Below are 20,202 nucleotides of genomic sequence, written 5' to 3' on the forward strand. Positions count from 1 at the left end.
AATCTATTGAACTCTCAGTTGGCATCTCATGGGCGCCAACTCAATCTGTCTAATTCCAGATTCCACCGGTGTTTTTTTACTCAAGGAATCACACAAATTCCGGCCTTTCAGTTTACAAACATATAATATTAATCCAATAACATCAACCCAAACGCAAATCTCATCCCTAGGCTCTATCCTGTGTAAAAGACATTGAAGAGGTAGTCCCATAAATAATCCAGCCCGTCTCTTTTGACCCTTCAATGTAGACACAGACTTTGGCCCCGGATTGGACTTGCATCTATCTATATGTCTACTTTTGTTTCATTCCAAAAAAGGGGCTACTTCTCTTTGTTCTGTTTAAGTCGATAATCTTCTAAAAGTTCTTTTCTTTTCTTTTCTTTTCTTTTGATGAAGATATTTTTAAAATTAAGACCGACTCGAATAAAATAGAGGCCATGCTTTGTTGACGAGATGGTTAAGTTGAATTGAACTAAGTGAGTAAGCCATTAACAAACTCACTCAATCGAAAATTTTGATTGTGTGAAGTGATGGCAAGTAAGATTTGTTGTTATTTAATCATCCCTCTGCTTTCATGTGATAATAGTTTAAGTAGAAAAGATTTGCTTTCATGTGTGAAGTCATGGCAAGTTAGATTCGATTTTATTGACATCTAATTTTTATCGTCTTTTGATATTATAAACATATTTTCATGTTTTTTCTCTAATTTTAAGAATTTTAATTATTTTCCATTTATTTACCTGTTTACTAACCAGGCAAGTAAACTGATCTTGAATGCTTAAAAAATAATTGATTTGAATAGATACAAATACATGAATGACAAACGAAACAATATAAGGTTTCGGGTTTAGGGTAGGGGTGTCATCCAGTTAAGTCTAACCTACATATGTTCCGACTTGGCTTGATTTGAATACTTCGAACTTGAGCTCAGCTTTGAGCCTAAAATTGTAATCGAGCTAGAGTCAAAGACTTTTAATCGAGTTTGTGCTCGAGTTCGAGCCGGGTTCAAGCTCCAACCTACTTTTAAAACTACAAAAATAAAAAATTATAAAAATAAATAAAGAGAATATATTGATAGGCTTAGTGCTATTGAATTGCATGTTATCATAGAAAAGTCCAAGACGTTGCAATAGAGCATACTAACGAACAATAGCGAGGTTAATAGACCTAATAGAAAGAGCAAACCCCTCCATCAATAATGTTTATTTTTTGGCAAGCAATAAGTTTATACGTTGAGGGACTTAAAAGGATTGAACGATAGATTATCTTTGAGGTTTGAGATAAATAAGAGTAATTATTAACTAACTAAAAAGGTAATTGACGAGAGCAATTAAATGAAAATGTAATTTTGTAAAAAAGTCTACTCTAACGAATCATTTCAAAGTACAATTTGGTCATTTCGTAGCCAACCGTCACCATACGAGAAATTTGAATAATCTTCAATGGTATTTCCGTAATTATAGTGTGAGGCCACGAATTCGAGGGGGCCTTACCTACCTCGCTACTGATGTAAGCTTCCAGCAAGAGACCAGCTAGTTCTGTCTATTTAAGCTCGCAAGCATTCGTTACTAGTTAGAGAGAGCTGTCAATGGCGACTTAAGTCTCCCTCAGAGTCTTCTTTCAACTCAAAAAAAGGGTGAAGATTATACACTGCTGTAAAGGAGAGGAAAGAGAAAGAGTTCAGTTGAGAAATGGGTGCTCAGGGAAAGGAGAATAGTCTTCCTGAGTCTTTTGTTGGTACTGTTCCGGCCATGGAGATTGGAACACCAGAGAAGCCGCGGAGGTGGAACAAATACGCGATTGCATGCACGATGCTTGCTTCCATGACTTCTATCTTACTGGGTTATGGTCAGTTCATCCCCATTTTCCAGTTAAAGAAAAACTGCGAGCTTTTGTTCTTTTTTTTTTTTATTTCACGTCTTTTTAAGTGAAATTTCGATCTTTGTTCTTCTTCGTGTTCTTTATTCTTTTTCTTTCTTGGCTTCAAACTCCGTATCGTATATATTTCTGGTAATTTTGTGCCTATAGGCTTGGCCAATCTGCTTATAAGATGTAGAGAAAATCGAGTTTTGTTTTTTGTTTTTCTGAGTGTTAGTTGCCCTCTCTGAAGTTTTCGTCCTCAACTGTTCTTTTTTCTTTACTGCAAGTAACTTCTTCTCTTTCTTCTGGATTGATAGAGAAGTCTAATAATTCTCCAGCTCTGTTGTTCAGATATTGGGGTGATGAGTGGGGCGATGATCTTCATCAAAGATGATCTGAAGGTCAGCGACGTGCAGATCGAGATATTGGCGGGGATCCTAAACGTGTACTCCTTGCTGGGATCGGCGGCCGCCGGTCGGACCTCCGACTGGATAGGTCGGAGGTATACAATCGTCCTTGCCGCCGTTATCTTCTTCGTCGGGGCACTGCTCATGGGTTTCGCTACCAATTACGCCTTCCTAATGTTCGGAAGGTTCGTCGCCGGAATTGGTGTAGGCTATGCTTTGATGATTGCTCCAGTCTACACGGCGGAGATTTCTCCGGCGGCTTCTCGGGGCTTCCTCACCTCCTTCCCTGAAGTGTTCATCAACTTCGGAATTCTGCTTGGTTATGTCTCCAACTATGCTTTCTCCAAGCTCCCACAGCATCTCGGCTGGAGATTTATGCTCGGCATCGGTGCAATTCCGTCGGTTTTTCTCGTTGTGTTTGTGCTCGCCATGCCGGAGTCTCCTAGGTGGCTGGTCATGCAAGGCCGCCTCGGAGACGCCCGACGGGTGCTCACTAAAACATCTGATTCCAAAGAAGAGGCTGAGCTCCGAATTGCAGACATAAAGGAAGCCGCCGGGATCCCTGCAAATTGCACCGACGATGTCGTCTCCGTCCCAAAACGCAACAGCGGGGAGGGAGTGTGGAAGGAGCTGCTTATCCGACCAATCCCCGCCGTCCGCCGCATACTCATCGCTGGCGTCGGAATCCATTTCTTCCAGCAAGCATCCGGCATCGACGCCGTCGTCCTCTACAGCCCTCGCATCTTCAAAAAAGCCGGAATCAAAGGCAACGACGCTCTTTTAGGAGCGACGGTCGCAGTCGGGTTTACGAAGACACTATTCATCCTGGTGGCGACCTTTCTGCTCGACAAAATCGGACGGCGCCCTCTCCTTCTGAGCAGCGTCGGCGGAATGATCCTCTCCCTCGTCGGTCTAGGCTTCGGACTGACGATGGCGGACCATTACCACGAAGAAAGGGTCATGTGGGCCATCGCCATTTGCATCGTCTGCATTCTAGCTTACGTGTCCTTCTTCTCCATCGGCCTCGGGCCGATTACTTGGGTCTACAGCTCGGAGATTTTCCCATTACGCCTGCGAGCGCAGGGAACCAGCATGGCGGTGGGAACGAACAGACTTACGAGCGGTGTCATCTCTATGACCTTCATTTCTCTCTCCAAGGGCATTACCATAGGAGGAGCCTTCTTTCTCTTCGCCGGAATCGCATCTTTAGCCTGGATTTTCTTCTTCTCCTTCCTGCCGGAGACTCGCGGCCGGACACTGGAAGACATGCAGGCACTGTTCGAGAAATCGAGATTCAAATCGGTCGACGAGGATGGTGGGACGGCAATCAATGGGCACGGCCAACAGTAGTGATAGTCTTACAAACCAGTAAAATCCATGTAAAGCTGAACGATCGAAGAAGATGGAAGTTCAACCTACTGTACTAGTATTCCTCTCTCTGAATCTGAGTAAAAAAATGGAGAAATGCGAACTGAAAAGAAAAGACACGATATGAGATGAAAAGATTCCTCAAGAAAATGGAAATCGTTGACAACCAATCATTTCCTTTTCACTGTTCTTGTCCATTTATAAATTGATGCTTCTTGTCTCCTTCATCGGCTCCAAAACTAAAGGACAGGATCCTTTATGAGTCCAGCCTCTAGCTCTGTGCAAAATCTACCAAATCACGAGCCAAATGTAATTTCAATCTGGTGCTCAGTCTCGATCAATACTTTATTACGATCATTGGATACTATTCATGTCTCAGCATCAAAGCTTATCAAGTGATACACGAGACGGAAAGCCATTGATCAACGCCTGTTAAGATAACCATTGATTTTTCGTATTAGATCCGCCGTTTAGAACAAGAAACCCAACCAGTAATATTATATATCACGAGCCCATCTCTTTTGACGTGCATTAGAAGAGGTAACGTATAAAAGTGCTTATTGATGGACGAGTAAGGTCAATGACACAGGTCTCTATCTCCCATGAAGCCAGATCTCTCAGATAAGATACGAAACATAAAATATACAAAGATGACGAATTGAGATTCTCTCGTCTTCGTTTTGCTTGACTTCAGAGTGTGATTATGAATCCCATTGAAGATAGACTGTTGCTTCATGATCAAAGCCATTAAAAAATGGCGACCCCGTTCCTATGAGGTTGTTCAATTAAGATTGTGGCTAAACAAAGTAACATAAAGATTAAAAATCAATTTAGATTAATTGCCTCTAGCTTGATCAGTTTGGATGGGATAATGGTTATATGATTTGTGGATTCGACTCGCGTCTCAGGCGAGTGGACTCGATCTTTTAGGCAGATAGTTGAGTTGAACTTGAGTTGGCTACTAAGAGAAATATGTTCATATGCTTCGAAAAGCTAATAGTGGGGTGATTCTTTCGGTTTGAAAATCAGAACCCCTTTTTTAGAGACTATAGGCCTGAGTTGGGTTCATTTTGAGGTACCAAGTGATGAGTCTGGTACCTGATTCATTCAGTTGGCCGAGTCTTGGTTTGAATAAGCTTTATTATGCAGAAATTGGCCTAACTTATGTCAGACTTGTAGGTTTCTGTTTGGAACACCATAGAAAAGAAAAGAAAAAAAAAATGAGAATCAGAATTTGACTATTATTATTCACAAAAATAGTTACTGAAAAAGAGAATTTAATAATTATCTTTTTTTTATTAAATATTTTTGAAAATAATAATTGTGAAAATTTTCATTTTCTTTTATTTTCTTTTCCAGGGGTTCCAAATAGACCCATAGTGGTATGACTCTAATTCAGTTTTTTCCCGCTCTTTCAGATTTGGGTGGGCACATTGGTGATGGTTTTGGAGAACCACAACCCATCATAACTTTTAGGGTTATGAACTAGTTCCTTATATTGGTCATCAAATCATAGATGAGAGCATGTAATTCTAACTTGGACCCGAGTCTGACTTGGCCCTATCAAATCCTAGTCAACTCGCTCAAGTCAGATCAGGTGTTTCAAGCCTACAAACTAACAGAAAATAGAAGGGGTACGTTCGATCCTAAGCCAACTCACCCGTCCTAAATTTGCTACTGATTAGGGTGTGTTAGGTAAACTATAGAATCCAAATTGAAAGGTAGAGCCTTCTTTTCCTCCTAGAGATGCAATTTCCTAAAAATAAATTTGTACAGAAAATACTTTAAAATGTGAATTTGAACTATCTCATGATGAGCCCCCAAGTTTGGTTTCTCTTGAGTTGCTGCCAGTCTCTGAATTTTTTGTTGTTGTTTGCCAACAAATAATCATTGGGAGAAAAGAAAATAAAAGAGAAAATCACTTTTTCTCTTCGTTAATAAAATTTCTCTCAGAAAGTTGAGAGAAAATTTTATTCATCAAAATTTTAAAATATTTCTAATTCTCTTTTCTTTTTCTTTTTCTACTTGTATCCAAACAAAAGAAACTAATTTTATCTTCCATTTTCTCTCTTATTTTCCTTAATCATTCAAACAAGAGAAAATAAACCTATTTTATTTTATTTTATTTTATTTTCTCTTTCTCTTTCTTTTCTCTTCCTTTAAACTTACGAGAAAACACAAGTATATTTTTTTTTGAAAGGAGAATAAAATATAAGTTGCAACTTTAGGATAAAATAAATATATTGTAACACCAATTAATACTTACTGTTAATATTTATCTAAGCAATTTTGAGGAATTGGTTCATGAACATGATGTGGTAGAAAAGTAGCCAAAGTGGGATCTAAAGTTTATATTTAAAAACAAGCACTGAAGCAAATCACTGTGAATAATCAATATGCAAACTTGGAAAGTAAATAACTTTTATTTTTATATAATTTATTCTTAGTATGTTATTATTTATAACTAATATTTTAAAAAATAACTTATTTATTTACTTATTATCGCAGTATAATTTAATAAGATAATAGTTACATTTTTATTATTTATAACTATAACTTTCTTATGTATTAGAATATTAAGCATTAAACTTAAAGTAAAAACGAATTATAGTTTATTATTAATAATTTTGGCTTACTTATATAATCTTGATCTACCTTAAATTTATTTTTGAATTTTAAATTTTTAATCACAATCGTTGTCACATCTTCAATTATCCTAACATAATACAACTTTCCAACTAATATTGGGAAAAAAAACTCTACACACAAATATCAAATGCCCTAAATAATTTTAACTAATTTATAAAATAAAAATAAACAATATTTTTCATAAATATTTTTTTTCTTGATTTGATTAACATAGTCGGATCTAATTTGGTACATGTGGTCGACTTGCAAGTTTTTCAAGTAAAACTTCCAATCTCTAGATTTCCACTTTCTAGTAGAATATCGAAGTGACTTCCGAGTATGTTGTATATTTGAATCTCCACTACTCAAATCTAAAAAATAAATCATGTTTTTATATGCATGTTGGATAAAAATAGAAAATAAACAACTCAAGAAAGGATGTCTTACTCAATTAGTCTTCTAGTGGCTACTTCTCCTCCACGCAACGAATAACAACAACAACAACAACAACAACAACAACAACAGCAAAAAAGAAATAAATACTCAAAATATCTCCAGTAACACTCATATAAAAATTCGTGACAAGTTTTTGACTCATTTAGAAGATACAAGTCACTACAACGAAATACGTTTATTCCAACAAATTTTTTGTTGGAATATAAAATTCACTAGTAGAACTTCCACTAGTGAAAAATTATTTGGGATAGTTTATTGTCGCGTTTTCATTGGTAGACTTTTTCCAAGCTATAGAATTTAGGATCCCATGAGAAGAACTATATAATAACGTGGAAGGAGAAGAAGAACAGAGAAAGGAGAGGAGAAGAAGAAGGACGTAGAGGGAGAAAGTTTGGATTAAGGAAAGGAGAGATGACATCAACCAAGCGAGAGGGAGATTGGACGAATTTGTGGAAAAAGAGGAGGGGACTTCAGTGCTCTACCTCTTAGCCAATACTTTTATATATATTTTTACAATGCCTTGAGGGTTACAAATTGATAAAACAAAAAACATAAAAGGACTACGTCTTTACATCTTTATGCCATCTTTATGGAATGTATCATATTTTACCCATATGCCACTCTTTTTACATGTGGGCTTCTGGTCTTGAGTTTATGGGCTTGAGCCCATCTTCCAACACTAGCAGAATTTGAAATTTTGTGGCATAGCTAAAAAATATAACAACAAATTTTAGAAAGCGTTAGTCGAGTACATGAACTATGCCTTCAAATTTCTTATTTCGTTGCCATATAGTCCAAAATCTGCCAAATAAATTTCCAATTTCACTGGCGTAGAATTTGAACTATGCCAACAAAGTTTTCATTTGTGGGCATAGAATTCAATCTGTGCCATCGAAGTTTCCATTTCTGTGACATAGAATTCAAATTATGTTATCGAATTGGTAATTTTCAAAGGCACAAGATTTGAACTATATCGAAGAATTTTCCAATTTGCTACCATAAAGTTTATGACTTCATATTTCTAATTTTTAATTTTTTGACAAAATATCTAAACTTTTTTTAAAAATAATAATAATTATTTTTTGCCAACAATTTTGAATTTCGATGGCAAAAGATATAAATTTATTTTTATTAATTTTCTTGATTTAATGTTTTGCCATGTTGTTAATAATAATAATAATAATAATAATTATAAAAAAATTAAAATCAATTGGTTATAAAAATATATTATAACAAAAAAATTAAAAAATATATGAAAACTGAAAAATTTAAAAATATAAAAAACAAGAAAATTGAAATTGTATAAAACCTAAAAAAATCCAATGGTGAATCTGGGGCAGTATTTGAAGATGACAACTCTACATTTGTGCAAAGAATAGGCACATCTCATCCTAAAGAGTTAGTTGCATAGACTTCATCTTCTCTTCATACTCGACTCATAACGATTCTTAATTTTCATGATGTAAATCTATCCACTGCTCTTGAGTCCGACTAAACTACTACTAAGTCTGACTCACAAGTCACCTGAGATTCGTTGCATGTCTTCCTGTTCAAAATACCAAGAAAGAACTACAATAATGCATTTTGAATTGAATAAAGCATGTAAAATTTTAAAAATACTTTTATGTTTTTATACTTACATATTGTACTTTGGACCATTCAATCCACCTATATTTTAACTGATGGGTGATCCTAAATTGCTCAATGTCATAATAATTTTTACCCTAAATATTTGAAAACATAGGTGTAAATTTTTTACATTAAATTAAATTTAAAAAATATTTCAATTTGAATACATACCATCTCCTCTAGGATGCACAAAAAAGACTTTGATCCTATGGAATACCAAATATTGTGTTTTCTATCAATTTTTATATTCACATGACAATGTCTTTGAAATATAGAATTAAACGATTTTAAACTAAGAAAGTGATTGAAACTCTTAAGCAAAAACCTTACAAATCTAATTCCTTTGAACATAGGTCCCTAAAAAACATTCTAGCACAATTGTTGTATGTCCTCTAGGGAAACCCTTGTATAAGGGGGTCAAAACCGCTAGCGTAACCCTCCATGTGTAATTACTAGGCGTGCATGTTGGTCCGATACTACTAAAATCCAACATCCCATATGGAATACATGATAGGTCATGACACCGTGTTAATCTGTATATCAACGTCAAACTTATCCTTGGCAAAAAATAATAATATTAACTATTTTTTTATGAATATAGGTGCATGAAAAAAAATCTGATTGAGTCATCTATAATATTTATCTTGATATATAGGTACACATCTGATATTTGATCATCACCATAAGCCTTGAACTTCTCTACCCTTGCATCCATGTGGTTGTGATGGACATGACCTATCGGATGAGTGGTGAGGTGAGGAGATGGCATGATGTAAGATGAAGTACAAATTATTCATTGATGCTTGTAAAGAGGGGACACAATCCAACATTATTGATATTGTGAAGAGTAAATCCCCGATGCTCTCCTCTATGAGTCTCCAAACTCCATAGAGATCTTCCTACCTATCTCCCTCATGACTTCATCCATTATGGAGCGATCGATGGGCTGTGTTCTTGCCTAATCGAGGTTGTAGATAGAGACATGGATGGAATGAATGTGGAAGTGGATATATATGATATGGATGGATGTGTCGTGAATGGGGAAGATGTGTAGGTATCTCTATTGTAATAAAATTTACACAAAATAATAAAGAGCTTATGATAAATAAAAAATAAATTTCAAGTAGTCTTTAATACCTTGGGTCTATAGGACTCGATAGTCCTCCCCATGTGGCTCACCATCATGCATCTTCAAACCCGTCAGACCATCCTCATATGATGCAAGATGGGGGAGTAATAGGTAGGTGGACGAGAAGGCATGATGTAAGATGATTTGTAAATTATTATTTACAATATCAACAATGGTATTAATAAAAATGACACAAAAAACTTTAAAATAAAGACATTGACGTAAATTGGTATTGTTTACTATTGAAAGTTATTTAGATTCATTGTCATCTAATTGCATTTCATTGTTTTTCCTACCATACGTCCATCTCCTCCTTTTTCTTGTTCTTTTTCCTCATATCCATTGTCGTCATTCTCTACAATGTGAATTGGCACACTTGTACATTTAGGCGGAATGTCATCTATCTCGATAATATGGAGATTATCATTTAAACTCTTGTTGGAAGGCATTTTCTTCATTAGATGTGGTTAATAGTTGCTCTAACACATCAAATACATTTGTCATAACCGCTTTCTGAACTGCAAGTCAAGGGCCGTTATTTTTAGGATCATCCATGTGATAATCTTGTTCTGTTTGAAATACCAATGGGAAAGGGTCATCATTGCACCATTATGTGACGTGTTAACACTATTACACCAAATAGCATTCCTAAAACCTTGTCTACTATTACTTACAACAAACCACTTGCATTTGTGCACATAAACTGAATTATTACCTAGATATCATAGTTTGATCATATCAGTTTCAACCCCATAGTAGTCAAGGTAAATGTTCTTGTAGTATCCCTTTACAATCATGTCACTATTTTGAGTTGTATGGTTTGCCTCAAGTTGCTTGATGTAGATTTGCATGTCATTGATGATACAACTTGAGTAGTTGTTGCTTGACATATGATCTATAACAAGGCAATAGATACCATTGTTTAATATACGATGGGCACAAACTAACTATTAATTGTGAAATAGTATATGACATCAAGGTCATTACACTTAATAAAAGAAATATTTGAGCAAACACCATTTTAATGGACACAACTAATCTTATTTTTAAACCAAACGATAATCTTCTTCACATCGTTAGTCCGGATTGGTTGTATCATGGGTTTGTAATACTTCATTGGTGCTCACTATTTAAGAGACATACTAGATGATTAACACACACACTTCATGGATAACACATCTTATTATTTGACCCTACAACATATTCGGTCTAGGCCATACGAATAAAAAGCTCTAGCTATTTCTTAAATTCTTTACTTAAGGGCCTATCACGAACGATCTTCGCCTAGATCGTGTCTATTTTCTCCTAAACATCAATAAATTACACACACAAATAGCCATCAGCAACAACCTCATCTAAGAGAGAAGACCTTACTTTAAGATCCCTAGTTTTAGATGGGAGAGGTCCTGAACCACAATTCCCAAATCACATCCAACTTCTTTGTTCACTTGAGTTTGTAAAGATGGATACCCCAAACTTTGCACACAACAAAGATATATATTACAATCTTTTGAATGGGTAGTCAAATTCCAAAGAATTAAAATCCTTAATATTAGATGCTGACGAGAAATTATTAGACTACAAATAATTAAAAACCCATATTATTGAAATTCAAGATGGTGAGATTTAGAGCTCGTCTAATGAACCCTATCTTCTTACGCCTTAAATGCATTCAACTGAAACAAAGATGATCGGGCCATCTTGGGTATAGGTAGTTGAGCTAAACCTAGCTCCTTAACGTACCTAGACCTTACCCCACAATCGCTTTGTTCAATGAAAAACTCATCAATTTTCTCACCAGCCTCCTATGCCTCATATCAACCACTACATATCCTTCTGTGAAATATATCATAAGAAAGTTATAATTTTTTACTTAAAATAATATATATATATATATATATATATATATATATATATATATATATATATATATATATTTTAAGAAAGTTAAATTTATAATTGAACTTACATATTGTTGCTCATTTCCCCTCAATCCACTCGTTCTAGGACTAATGAGTAATCCAAAACTGCTCAACGTTAGAGTAATTTTTACCTACACATTTAAAAGTACACATGCATTTAAATGTATTAAATTAGTAATATATTTTAAAAAAATATACTCAAATTTAAATGCATATCATATCCTCTCTAATACACACAAAACTCTTCAATCTAGTACTATGTCAAACCATTTGTTTGCTAACATTTTGACATTTACTCATGAATGTCTCTAAAAATGAAAATTTGACTATTAGTAAAACAAAAAAATAATTGAGACTTTGTAACACAACTCATAGAAATCTAATTACGTGGAATCTCTCCCTCTGAAATGCAATTACATGTAGCAACTACTTGTCCTCAAGGAAACCTCTCTGTAAGGAGTCGATAGTGTCGTGAGGTAACCTCATGCTCTATAGGTGTGTGTGCATGGTAGTCTCGTGCTCTCAAAATGCCAAGCCCCTACAGCTTATGCTACTGCATCACTTTAGATATCGATATCAAACTTCTCCTTAACAAAAAGAATAACAGAAAATATTATCATACTTAACATTGTAAGTTAGAGAAAATAAAAGGAAAGAATATAAATGTGTAATTTGAAATATTTACCTTAACATAGGTAGATCAAGAAGCTAACTAATCATCCATGTAGGATTTATACTTGTTTGCCTTTACCTCCTTGTCATTTTTAAGGATATGGCCCACTCAATGAGTGAAAAATGGACTATAGCGTCTCAATACCCTCCTATATGAATCTCTAAACTTCACGAGATCCTCCGACAGCTCTCATAATATCATTCACTCTAGAGCCTTATCGGGTGCGTGCCCACCTCTTTGGCGAGGACATGAATGGAAACAATGTGGTCGGAGTGGGTGTGGATAAATCTATATAATCACAAAGTGAATAAATTGCAACATACATAATGTTATTTACATAAAAAAGGAATAATAATTAGTTGACTTCTATACTATCTCTGAGATACAATCTCCCCCCCCTCAAGGACAATTATTCAGATTCATTGTTGTCTAACTACGTTATATTTCTTCATTGGCTTTCTTCCTCATCTTATTCGACCTCTTCTTTACTTCAGCTTCCTCTTATTCTTTATCGTACTTGTCTTCTACCTCAACTTTGTCTACATCCTCTCCATTATACATCTTCATCCTCTACTATTTGTACATTTATATGATCCGTAGGAACATCTAACCTTGTCAGTGGCCAAAAATCATCATCCACTTGGACAACATGGAGAATTTGACAACTCCTCTTGGTAGGCAGTCATTTATTTAGATATTGATAATTGTTGCTCTAACACATCAAACACTTTTCTCATAATCACATTATGAACTATGCGCCACAGACCACTATTTTTAGGGTCTCCATGTAATAAACCTATTCTATTTGAAATGTCAATACAAAAGGGTCGTCGTTGCACCATGTCAGCAAGATATCAACATTGCTAAAACAAAACCTTGTTTACTAGTGCTTATATCAAACCACTTACACTTGAACACATAAATAAAATTATTGTCCAAGTACTATAGTTCGATTACATCAATTAATACCTCTTTATAGCGATGATGTTATTTTGAATCTTAGGATTTGCCTCAAGGTACTTACAGTGGACGTGTATGCCTTTAACTATATAACTCGAGTATTGCTACTTGATATAGAATCTATTCCAAGAAGGTGGATATTACTGTTTATTTCAAGTTGGCCATAAACTAGTAGAGTTTTAACGTGTGATAAATTAGATGACTTGAAGAATATTTACATGCAATAAACTCTATAATCATGAGGGCCTATACACTAGATGGACACAACTAACCTTTTGTTAAAACCGAACAACAAACTTTTCTTCATATCTTGGGTTCATGTAGGTTCTACACTCATTTTGGAAAACTTCTTTGTGTTCATTGTGCAACATAAATACTAAAAAATTAAAAATCATACTCGATAATTAACCTATAACTCACAACATCTTGTTATACAAGTTCTGCTTAATTTGATTATTTTACTTAGTTCACGGGAAGTATGGGCATAAACTAAGATTTCGTCCTTTAGGTAGTCGACAATTCCATCACAATTCTAATACGCTCGATTAAATCTTGTTTCAACACCATCCAAGTACATTGATTAAAATATCAAAGCTTTGTTGTTAATATACTTGTCTACAAAGAACGTTCCAAACAAGCTCTATTTCGAACCATTATTTTCAAATTACAAAGAAACCTCTCAAGTGAATACCTCCATCGATATTGTATCAGACCACTCAATAGTGCTTCTCGAGATACATGAACTATCAAATAAACCATTACACAAAAAAATATCATAATATCTTATATATATTTAATATTTATTTTTTAGAAGCTACGAGTTGTCGTTTTGTCACCCTCACTTCTAATGGTTTTTTAAACTTATCATAACAAGCCTAAAATAAGATGTCAAATCTTCTCCTTTTGTCAGCAAATGGATGTACTTATCAACCAAAACACTAATATTTTTTTTTTTTGGGCTTGCATTCACTATTCCAAAAATACATATATAAATGCTCTCAAATTTTCAAGGGAAGGTTTCTAAAGTTATTTGTATTATAATAAGAGAGATTCTTTTAATCTAGTATCATCTTTGAAGTCCCATCTCTTCTTAAATTAATTTCTCACTTCCACGAAAAGCTACTAAAGTGTGTATAATTCTTACTTATATATGAATAATTCCAAGATTATGTGTGTGTATATATATATATATATATATATATCCCATATTGGACACCTTAAAGCCTCATAGCTATCATCCAACATGTAATAGAATTTGCATAAGAAAAATCATATTTTTGATTTCAACTCTCCTAACTAATTTCAAATGAAATAAATGAATATTTTTAGTTTCAGGAATCGGAATTTAACCAGGTAATGATGAAGATAATGTTAACAATTGAGGGCAATGTGAAAAATCTGTTATGGTCAAGAGCCCAATATTGAAAAAAATCAATGTGAATATGAATTTTTATTGTTAGCCTCCGTGATCAGTTGAACACTTCCTACAATTTGAAATTGGGATATTTAAAAAGATACAGAAAAATCTTAAAAATATTCGCTAGAATATCGGATTTCAATTCTAAATAAGTTTTTTTTTTAGTATTTTCTAAAGGGAATTTTAGAATGTTACCCAATTTTTTAACATTATAACACAAATAACCAATTTTTTAAACTTATTTGCACAAAAAACATACTTTGACTGGTCAACTACAAACGTGTACAGTCAAAGGTAACATGTTAGCATTGAATAATGACGTGGTGACAAGTCATCACGCCACATCAACAACCGAAGAATCTTACGCCATGTCAACTGACCCATCATCGTCAAGCCACATCACACTAAAAGGATGCCATGTCATCCTGACACATCAACGAATAAAAATTTAAATATAATTTTCAAATATTTTATAAATATTTTAAATTCATTTTTAGTTATGATATTTTTTAAAATATAAATTTTATTTTCTAAAAAAATAAATATATTTGAAAAATATTTTTAAGAATTATTTTTTTTAAAAATGAATAATTTTAAAAAAAATATTTTTATATATAAGGTAATAAAAAATGTAACTGTTAATTATATTTTTAAATTTAAAATAATAATAATAATTATTTTTTAAAAATAAAATATTTTATTTCGATAATAAAAGGTGTTAAATAGGTAAAAATAAATTATTTTAAAGAAAATTTGTACCAACAAAAAATAATATTAAAACTAAATTTATTTTTACTAAATATTTTATTAATTTAAAATAATTGCATTAAGGTATAAAGTAAAATAAAGTATTAATTATATAAAAAATATTTTGAAATAATTTATACTCTTATTTTTTTTATTAATGTAACGATAATGAAATGAAAAGTGTAAGAAGTTTTACATCCAGAAATTAATATTTTATTAAAAATTTAAATTACAAAATAGTTTAAATCAATAGTGAATAGAAAATGGTAGAAAAAAGATAAATTGAAGTGGAGGACTTGGACATTCAATAACGTGGCATATGATGTGTGATGTGGTTTACCGATGTAATGGGTCAAAGCTTATGACTCTTATGACTCTTTGGGTACTGATGTGGCATGATCATGTGGTACCATGTAATGGGTCAAAACTTATATGTCAACTGTACAAATGTGTAGTTAACCAATAAAAGTTGGGTATTCGTGCAAATAAATTAAAAACTTTGTTATTTATTTTATTATATTAAAAAAATTGGATAATATCCTAAAATTCCCATTTCTAAATATCCGTTTAAAATATTTCATTAAGACAATCATCGCGGCTGCTGGTCCTTATATCAATGACGTAGCCTTTCAACCCTTGCAACCCCGTTTCTCTTATTTAAACTCAGGAGCTGCTCTTAGTACTCCTCATGCTGTCCATGGCTGCTTGAATCACTGAATACAGACTGATCAGAGAGACAGCTTACAGAAGGCCGATGGAGAAGAACTGTGTGGTAGCTTCTTCTGTTGGGTCTACTTCGACCATGGAGGTGGAGACGACGGAAAAGCCGAGGGGGAGGAATAAGTATGCCACTGCTTGCACCATGCTAGCTTCCATGACTTCCATTCTCCTGGGTTATGGTGAGTTCATCTTTGGTTGCAGAGAAATGGGTCTATATGGGTTTCTGTTCTTTACGTTGTATCGAAGATGGAAGATAAGCTTTTGCTTTAGCTTCTGGCTTTTTGTGAAATTTTCGTCTCGTGTTGTTCAGATATTGGAGTGATGAGTGGAGCGGCGATATTCATCAAAGATAATTTGAAAATCAGCGACGTACAGGTGGAAATCATAGTGGGAATCATCGCCGTCTACGCTCTGATCGGATCGGCAGCCGCCGGTAGGACGTCGGATTGGATAGGCCGGCGGTATACCATCGTCTTCGCCGCCGTCATCTTCTTCGTTGGTGCACTTCTGATGGGCTTCGCGACCAATTACGCTTTTCTGATGGTGGGAAGATTCGTTGCCGGAATCGGCGTCGGATATGCTCTGGTGATCGCTCCCGTGTACACGGCGGAGATCTCGCCCGCGTCAACCAGGGGCTTCCTCACATCACTCCCTGAAGTCTTCAACAACTTCGGGGTTCTGCTCGGTTATGTCTCGAACTACGGGTTCGCAAAGCTCCCGGAGAACCTCAGCTGGCGGCTGATGCTCGGTGTCGGTGCAATCCCAGCCGTTTTCCTCGCCGTCGGCGTACTCGCCATGCCTGAGTCGCCTCGGTGGCTCGTAATGCAAGGCCGTCTCGGAGACGCCGGACGAGTTCTAAACAAGACCTCGCACACCAAGGAGGAAGCAGAGTGCCGGCTAAGCGACATCAAAGAAGCCGCCGGAATACCAGAAAATTGCACCGAAGACGTGGTTGAAGTCCCGCAGCGCAACAGCGCTGGGCAGCGAGTGTGGAAGGAGCTGCTATGGAAACCAACCCCGGCCGTTCGCCGCATCCTCATAGCCGGCGTCGGTATCCATTTCTTCCAACAGTCGACCGGCATCGAATCCGTCGTCCTCTACAGCCCACGCATCTTCAAAAAAGCAGGAATCAAAGGCAACGACGCTCTCTTGGGCGCAACCGTGGCTGTCGGATTCACCAAGACGATATTCACCTTGGTGGCAACTTTTCTGTTGGACAGAGTCGGAAGAGGGCCGCTCCTCCTCACCAGCGTCGCCGGTATGATCGTCTCCCTCGTCGGTCTGGGATTTGGACTAACCATCATCGATCACTACCACGAAGAGAGGATCGTATGGGCGATCGTCATCTGCATCGCCTCCACCCTCGCCTACGTTTCCTTCTTCTCCATCGGGCTGGGACCCATCGCCTGGGTCTACAGCTCGGAGATTTTCCCGCTCAGACTGAGGGCACAGGGGGCCAGCATGGGAGCGGCAATGAACAGGGTGACGAGCGGGGTCATCGCCATGACCTTCCTTTCGCTTTACAAGGCCATTACGATCGGCGGCAGCTTCTTTCTCTACGCTGGTATTGCTGTTGTTGCATGGGTCTTCTTCTACACCTTCATCCCAGAAACTCGAGGACGGACGCTAGAAGAAATGCAGATCCTGTTTGAGAAACCAATTTTTAGATTCAGAGGGACGAAAGAAGGAAGAAGCCACGATGAGGATTAGTAAGCAATGGACATGAACAGCGATAAAATTCTCGTAAGTCCGTATAATCGTCAGATTTAGCTTAATTTACGGTTAAATCAACAACAAGGCAAGATTGGAAATGCTGACAGAATACTTATCGTTCTCATGGAAAGATTAATTAGTATTTTTTCTACGTGATAATCAAATCCAACGATAGAAACTTTTCGACGATTTTAATTTTAATTATTTGTCAATACTCAACCCAAGGCATATTTTACTAGTTTGTCGCTTTCGATCGGCCTCGAGACAGAGGACGAGTGGGGGATCTTGAGACGCTGCTCAATAAGCAAGAACCATTATTGGAGGAAGGTTCGGGAGATCCGTCGCTAGGGTGGCATCAAGGGGAGCCGAGCCCGAACCTGCCTATGTTCGAGCCAAGCTTCGAGCCGAACCTCGTCTCGGGCCTAAAATAGTTATCGAGCTCGAACCCAAAATTTTTAACCTAGACCGAGCCGAGTTCGAACTTCAACATACATTTAAAATTTTTTAAAAAATATATATCAAATAAATTGTATATAAAATTATGCATACATTTTTCATAAAATTGGGCATGACCTCTACATAAAATTGGGCATAACCTATATATATAATACATGTATAAGATTGGGCGTGACCTCTACTTAAAATTGAGCATAATCTATGTATATAATACCTGTATAAAATTCGGCATGACCTTTACTTAAAATTGAACATAATCTATATACATAATACCTATATAAACACTCCATAAAATTGTCTATATATTCCATAAAATTGTCTATATATTCCATAAACAAAATTAAATGAAATATCACTATCAATTTACAATCACCCCAGTAAAAACTATAAATCCATTATAAATTTACAAACTATAGTTATTTTTCTTTATGCTAGAAAATAATATAAGTCCCTGTTTGACCAAAATCTCCACCTATGACAAAAACAAAAAAATAAAATTAGTTATTGTCTGATAAAAAAATATTCTTCCACTAATAGTTACTTAATGTCGTTAAAAATATTAAAATTACCATGATGAGAAAAACATGAAAAATCATGTAGCTGGTAGCATTATCTCTACACTCTTCTTCTAAGGCTGTAATCATAAAACAAAATTTTAATAAATAAAACTAAAAAAATAATAAAAAATTTATAATAAATAATTAATCAAAGAAATTCACCTTTTGACTTTTGTTTACATCGTGAAGAGCCCGAACCCAATCACTGCCACAAATCAAAGCTTGAACTGTATTTGGTGCCAAGGAAGAACGATATGAGTCTATTACTAAATGTAGACTTTGAAGCTACTGCAAATATGAGAATTATATGGGGTTAGTCAACAAACTTAAAATTTGAAGTTCATCTTCATCTCCTGCTTCAAATTCATTTCATTCATCTACATGAAATTCAATTTCAAACTTGGTATTAGTGTGGACGAGTTCATGTATATTGGAAAACAGTTTCTAGAGTTAGTGTCCCAAAATGAGAAAAATATAAAAAAACAAGAAAATGAGTAACTTATAATAGTATATTTAATTAAAACATAATACTTAAACATCAAATTAGGTATAACAAACATGATTACAACACGAATAAGATATTTAATGTATAATTAAATAAGTTAATATATTAATTAATTAAAATAGATATTATATTATTTAATTATAATATTTTATTATACATTAATACAATAATTACGTGAGCCAATTAACTATGCACATGATTAATTATAATAAATAAATAAATAAACAGGAAAATTTGATAAAATGCTAACTTTAATACACTATATTTTTACGTATTGTTGTATTGTCTAGAGGAAAAGCAGTACTAGAGGCGGTTAGGGCTGATAAAATTTCATCGTCTAGAGGAAAAACAAGTTGAGAATAGGATTTTCAAGTTTTTTTTTGTTATAAAAAAATCGCACGTGCGAGTTCGCACGCTGTGCAGGACGGAGCGTCGAGGGGGGAAATTACTTTAACCTAGTAAAAACAAGTTTAATCATTAATTTAATCTATGCATTTTGGGATAGGCTTGAACCCAACTTTATAGAACCAATGTGGGATGCTACACTAAGGCTCCTATAAGTCATATTTGTTGACTTTTAGATAGATTAAAATAGTGTTCTAGTAGGCTAGTTAGGTATACATTACTGCATGAGCCCAAAGCGACCATGTTAAACCAAAACCGGAAGTTCCTTTCATTTGATGACCATTTTGGTTTTAAAACATTGATAAGAAATGTAAAAGAATCCATTAAAAAGGCATTTTTAAATCCTTCAAATTCTATAATTGTGCATTTAAATAATCTAGATCCTACAATTGTGCTATATAAACTACATAATGACACTATAATAGCCACTCTAATGTTGATTAAGCACATATTAAATTTTTAAAAATCGTATATTCACATGAAAAATTCCATGGCCATTTGTGCAAACGGATGGTTGTCTGTCCCCCTCCAACACAAAGAACTAGTGAGAGAAGGCAAGGGATCCTTTCTTCTATTTTATGTTCTTTTATTTTATTTTTTTGCTAACAGAGTATTTCACTAGAAAAAAAAATGTTGATTTTGAGAGAGAA

The 20,202-nt window shown here is 35.0% G+C and overlaps 2 protein-coding genes across 2 annotated transcripts; both read left to right on the forward strand.

Moving 5' to 3' along the window:
* The first annotated feature begins 1,524 nt into the window (after positions 1-1,524).
* On the forward strand, positions 1,525-3,819 carry LOC137953260 (polyol transporter 5-like). Its single transcript, XM_068800570.1, has 2 exons — positions 1,525-1,848; positions 2,212-3,819. Exons 1-2 carry the CDS (start codon positions 1,692-1,694, stop codon positions 3,615-3,617), a joined length of 1,563 nt encoding a protein of 520 aa, XP_068656671.1. The 5' UTR covers positions 1,525-1,691; the 3' UTR covers positions 3,618-3,819.
* A 9,871-nt stretch (positions 3,820-13,690) lies between these two features.
* LOC137952674 (polyol transporter 5-like) lies at positions 13,691-17,626 on the forward strand. Its single transcript, XM_068799738.1, has 3 exons — positions 13,691-13,719; positions 15,992-16,095; positions 16,227-17,626. Exons 2-3 carry the CDS (start codon positions 15,999-16,001, stop codon positions 17,624-17,626), a joined length of 1,497 nt encoding a protein of 498 aa, XP_068655839.1. The 5' UTR covers positions 13,691-13,719; positions 15,992-15,998.
* The last annotated feature ends 2,576 nt before the right edge of the window (positions 17,627-20,202 follow it).

Source organism: Aristolochia californica, unplaced genomic scaffold (assembly GCF_029961685.1).
Source record: "Aristolochia californica isolate CCGP_79_NKW_82.1479 unplaced genomic scaffold, dmAriCali1.0.hap1 SCAF_16, whole genome shotgun sequence".
Lineage (NCBI taxonomy): Eukaryota > Viridiplantae > Streptophyta > Magnoliopsida > Piperales > Aristolochiaceae > Aristolochia > Aristolochia californica.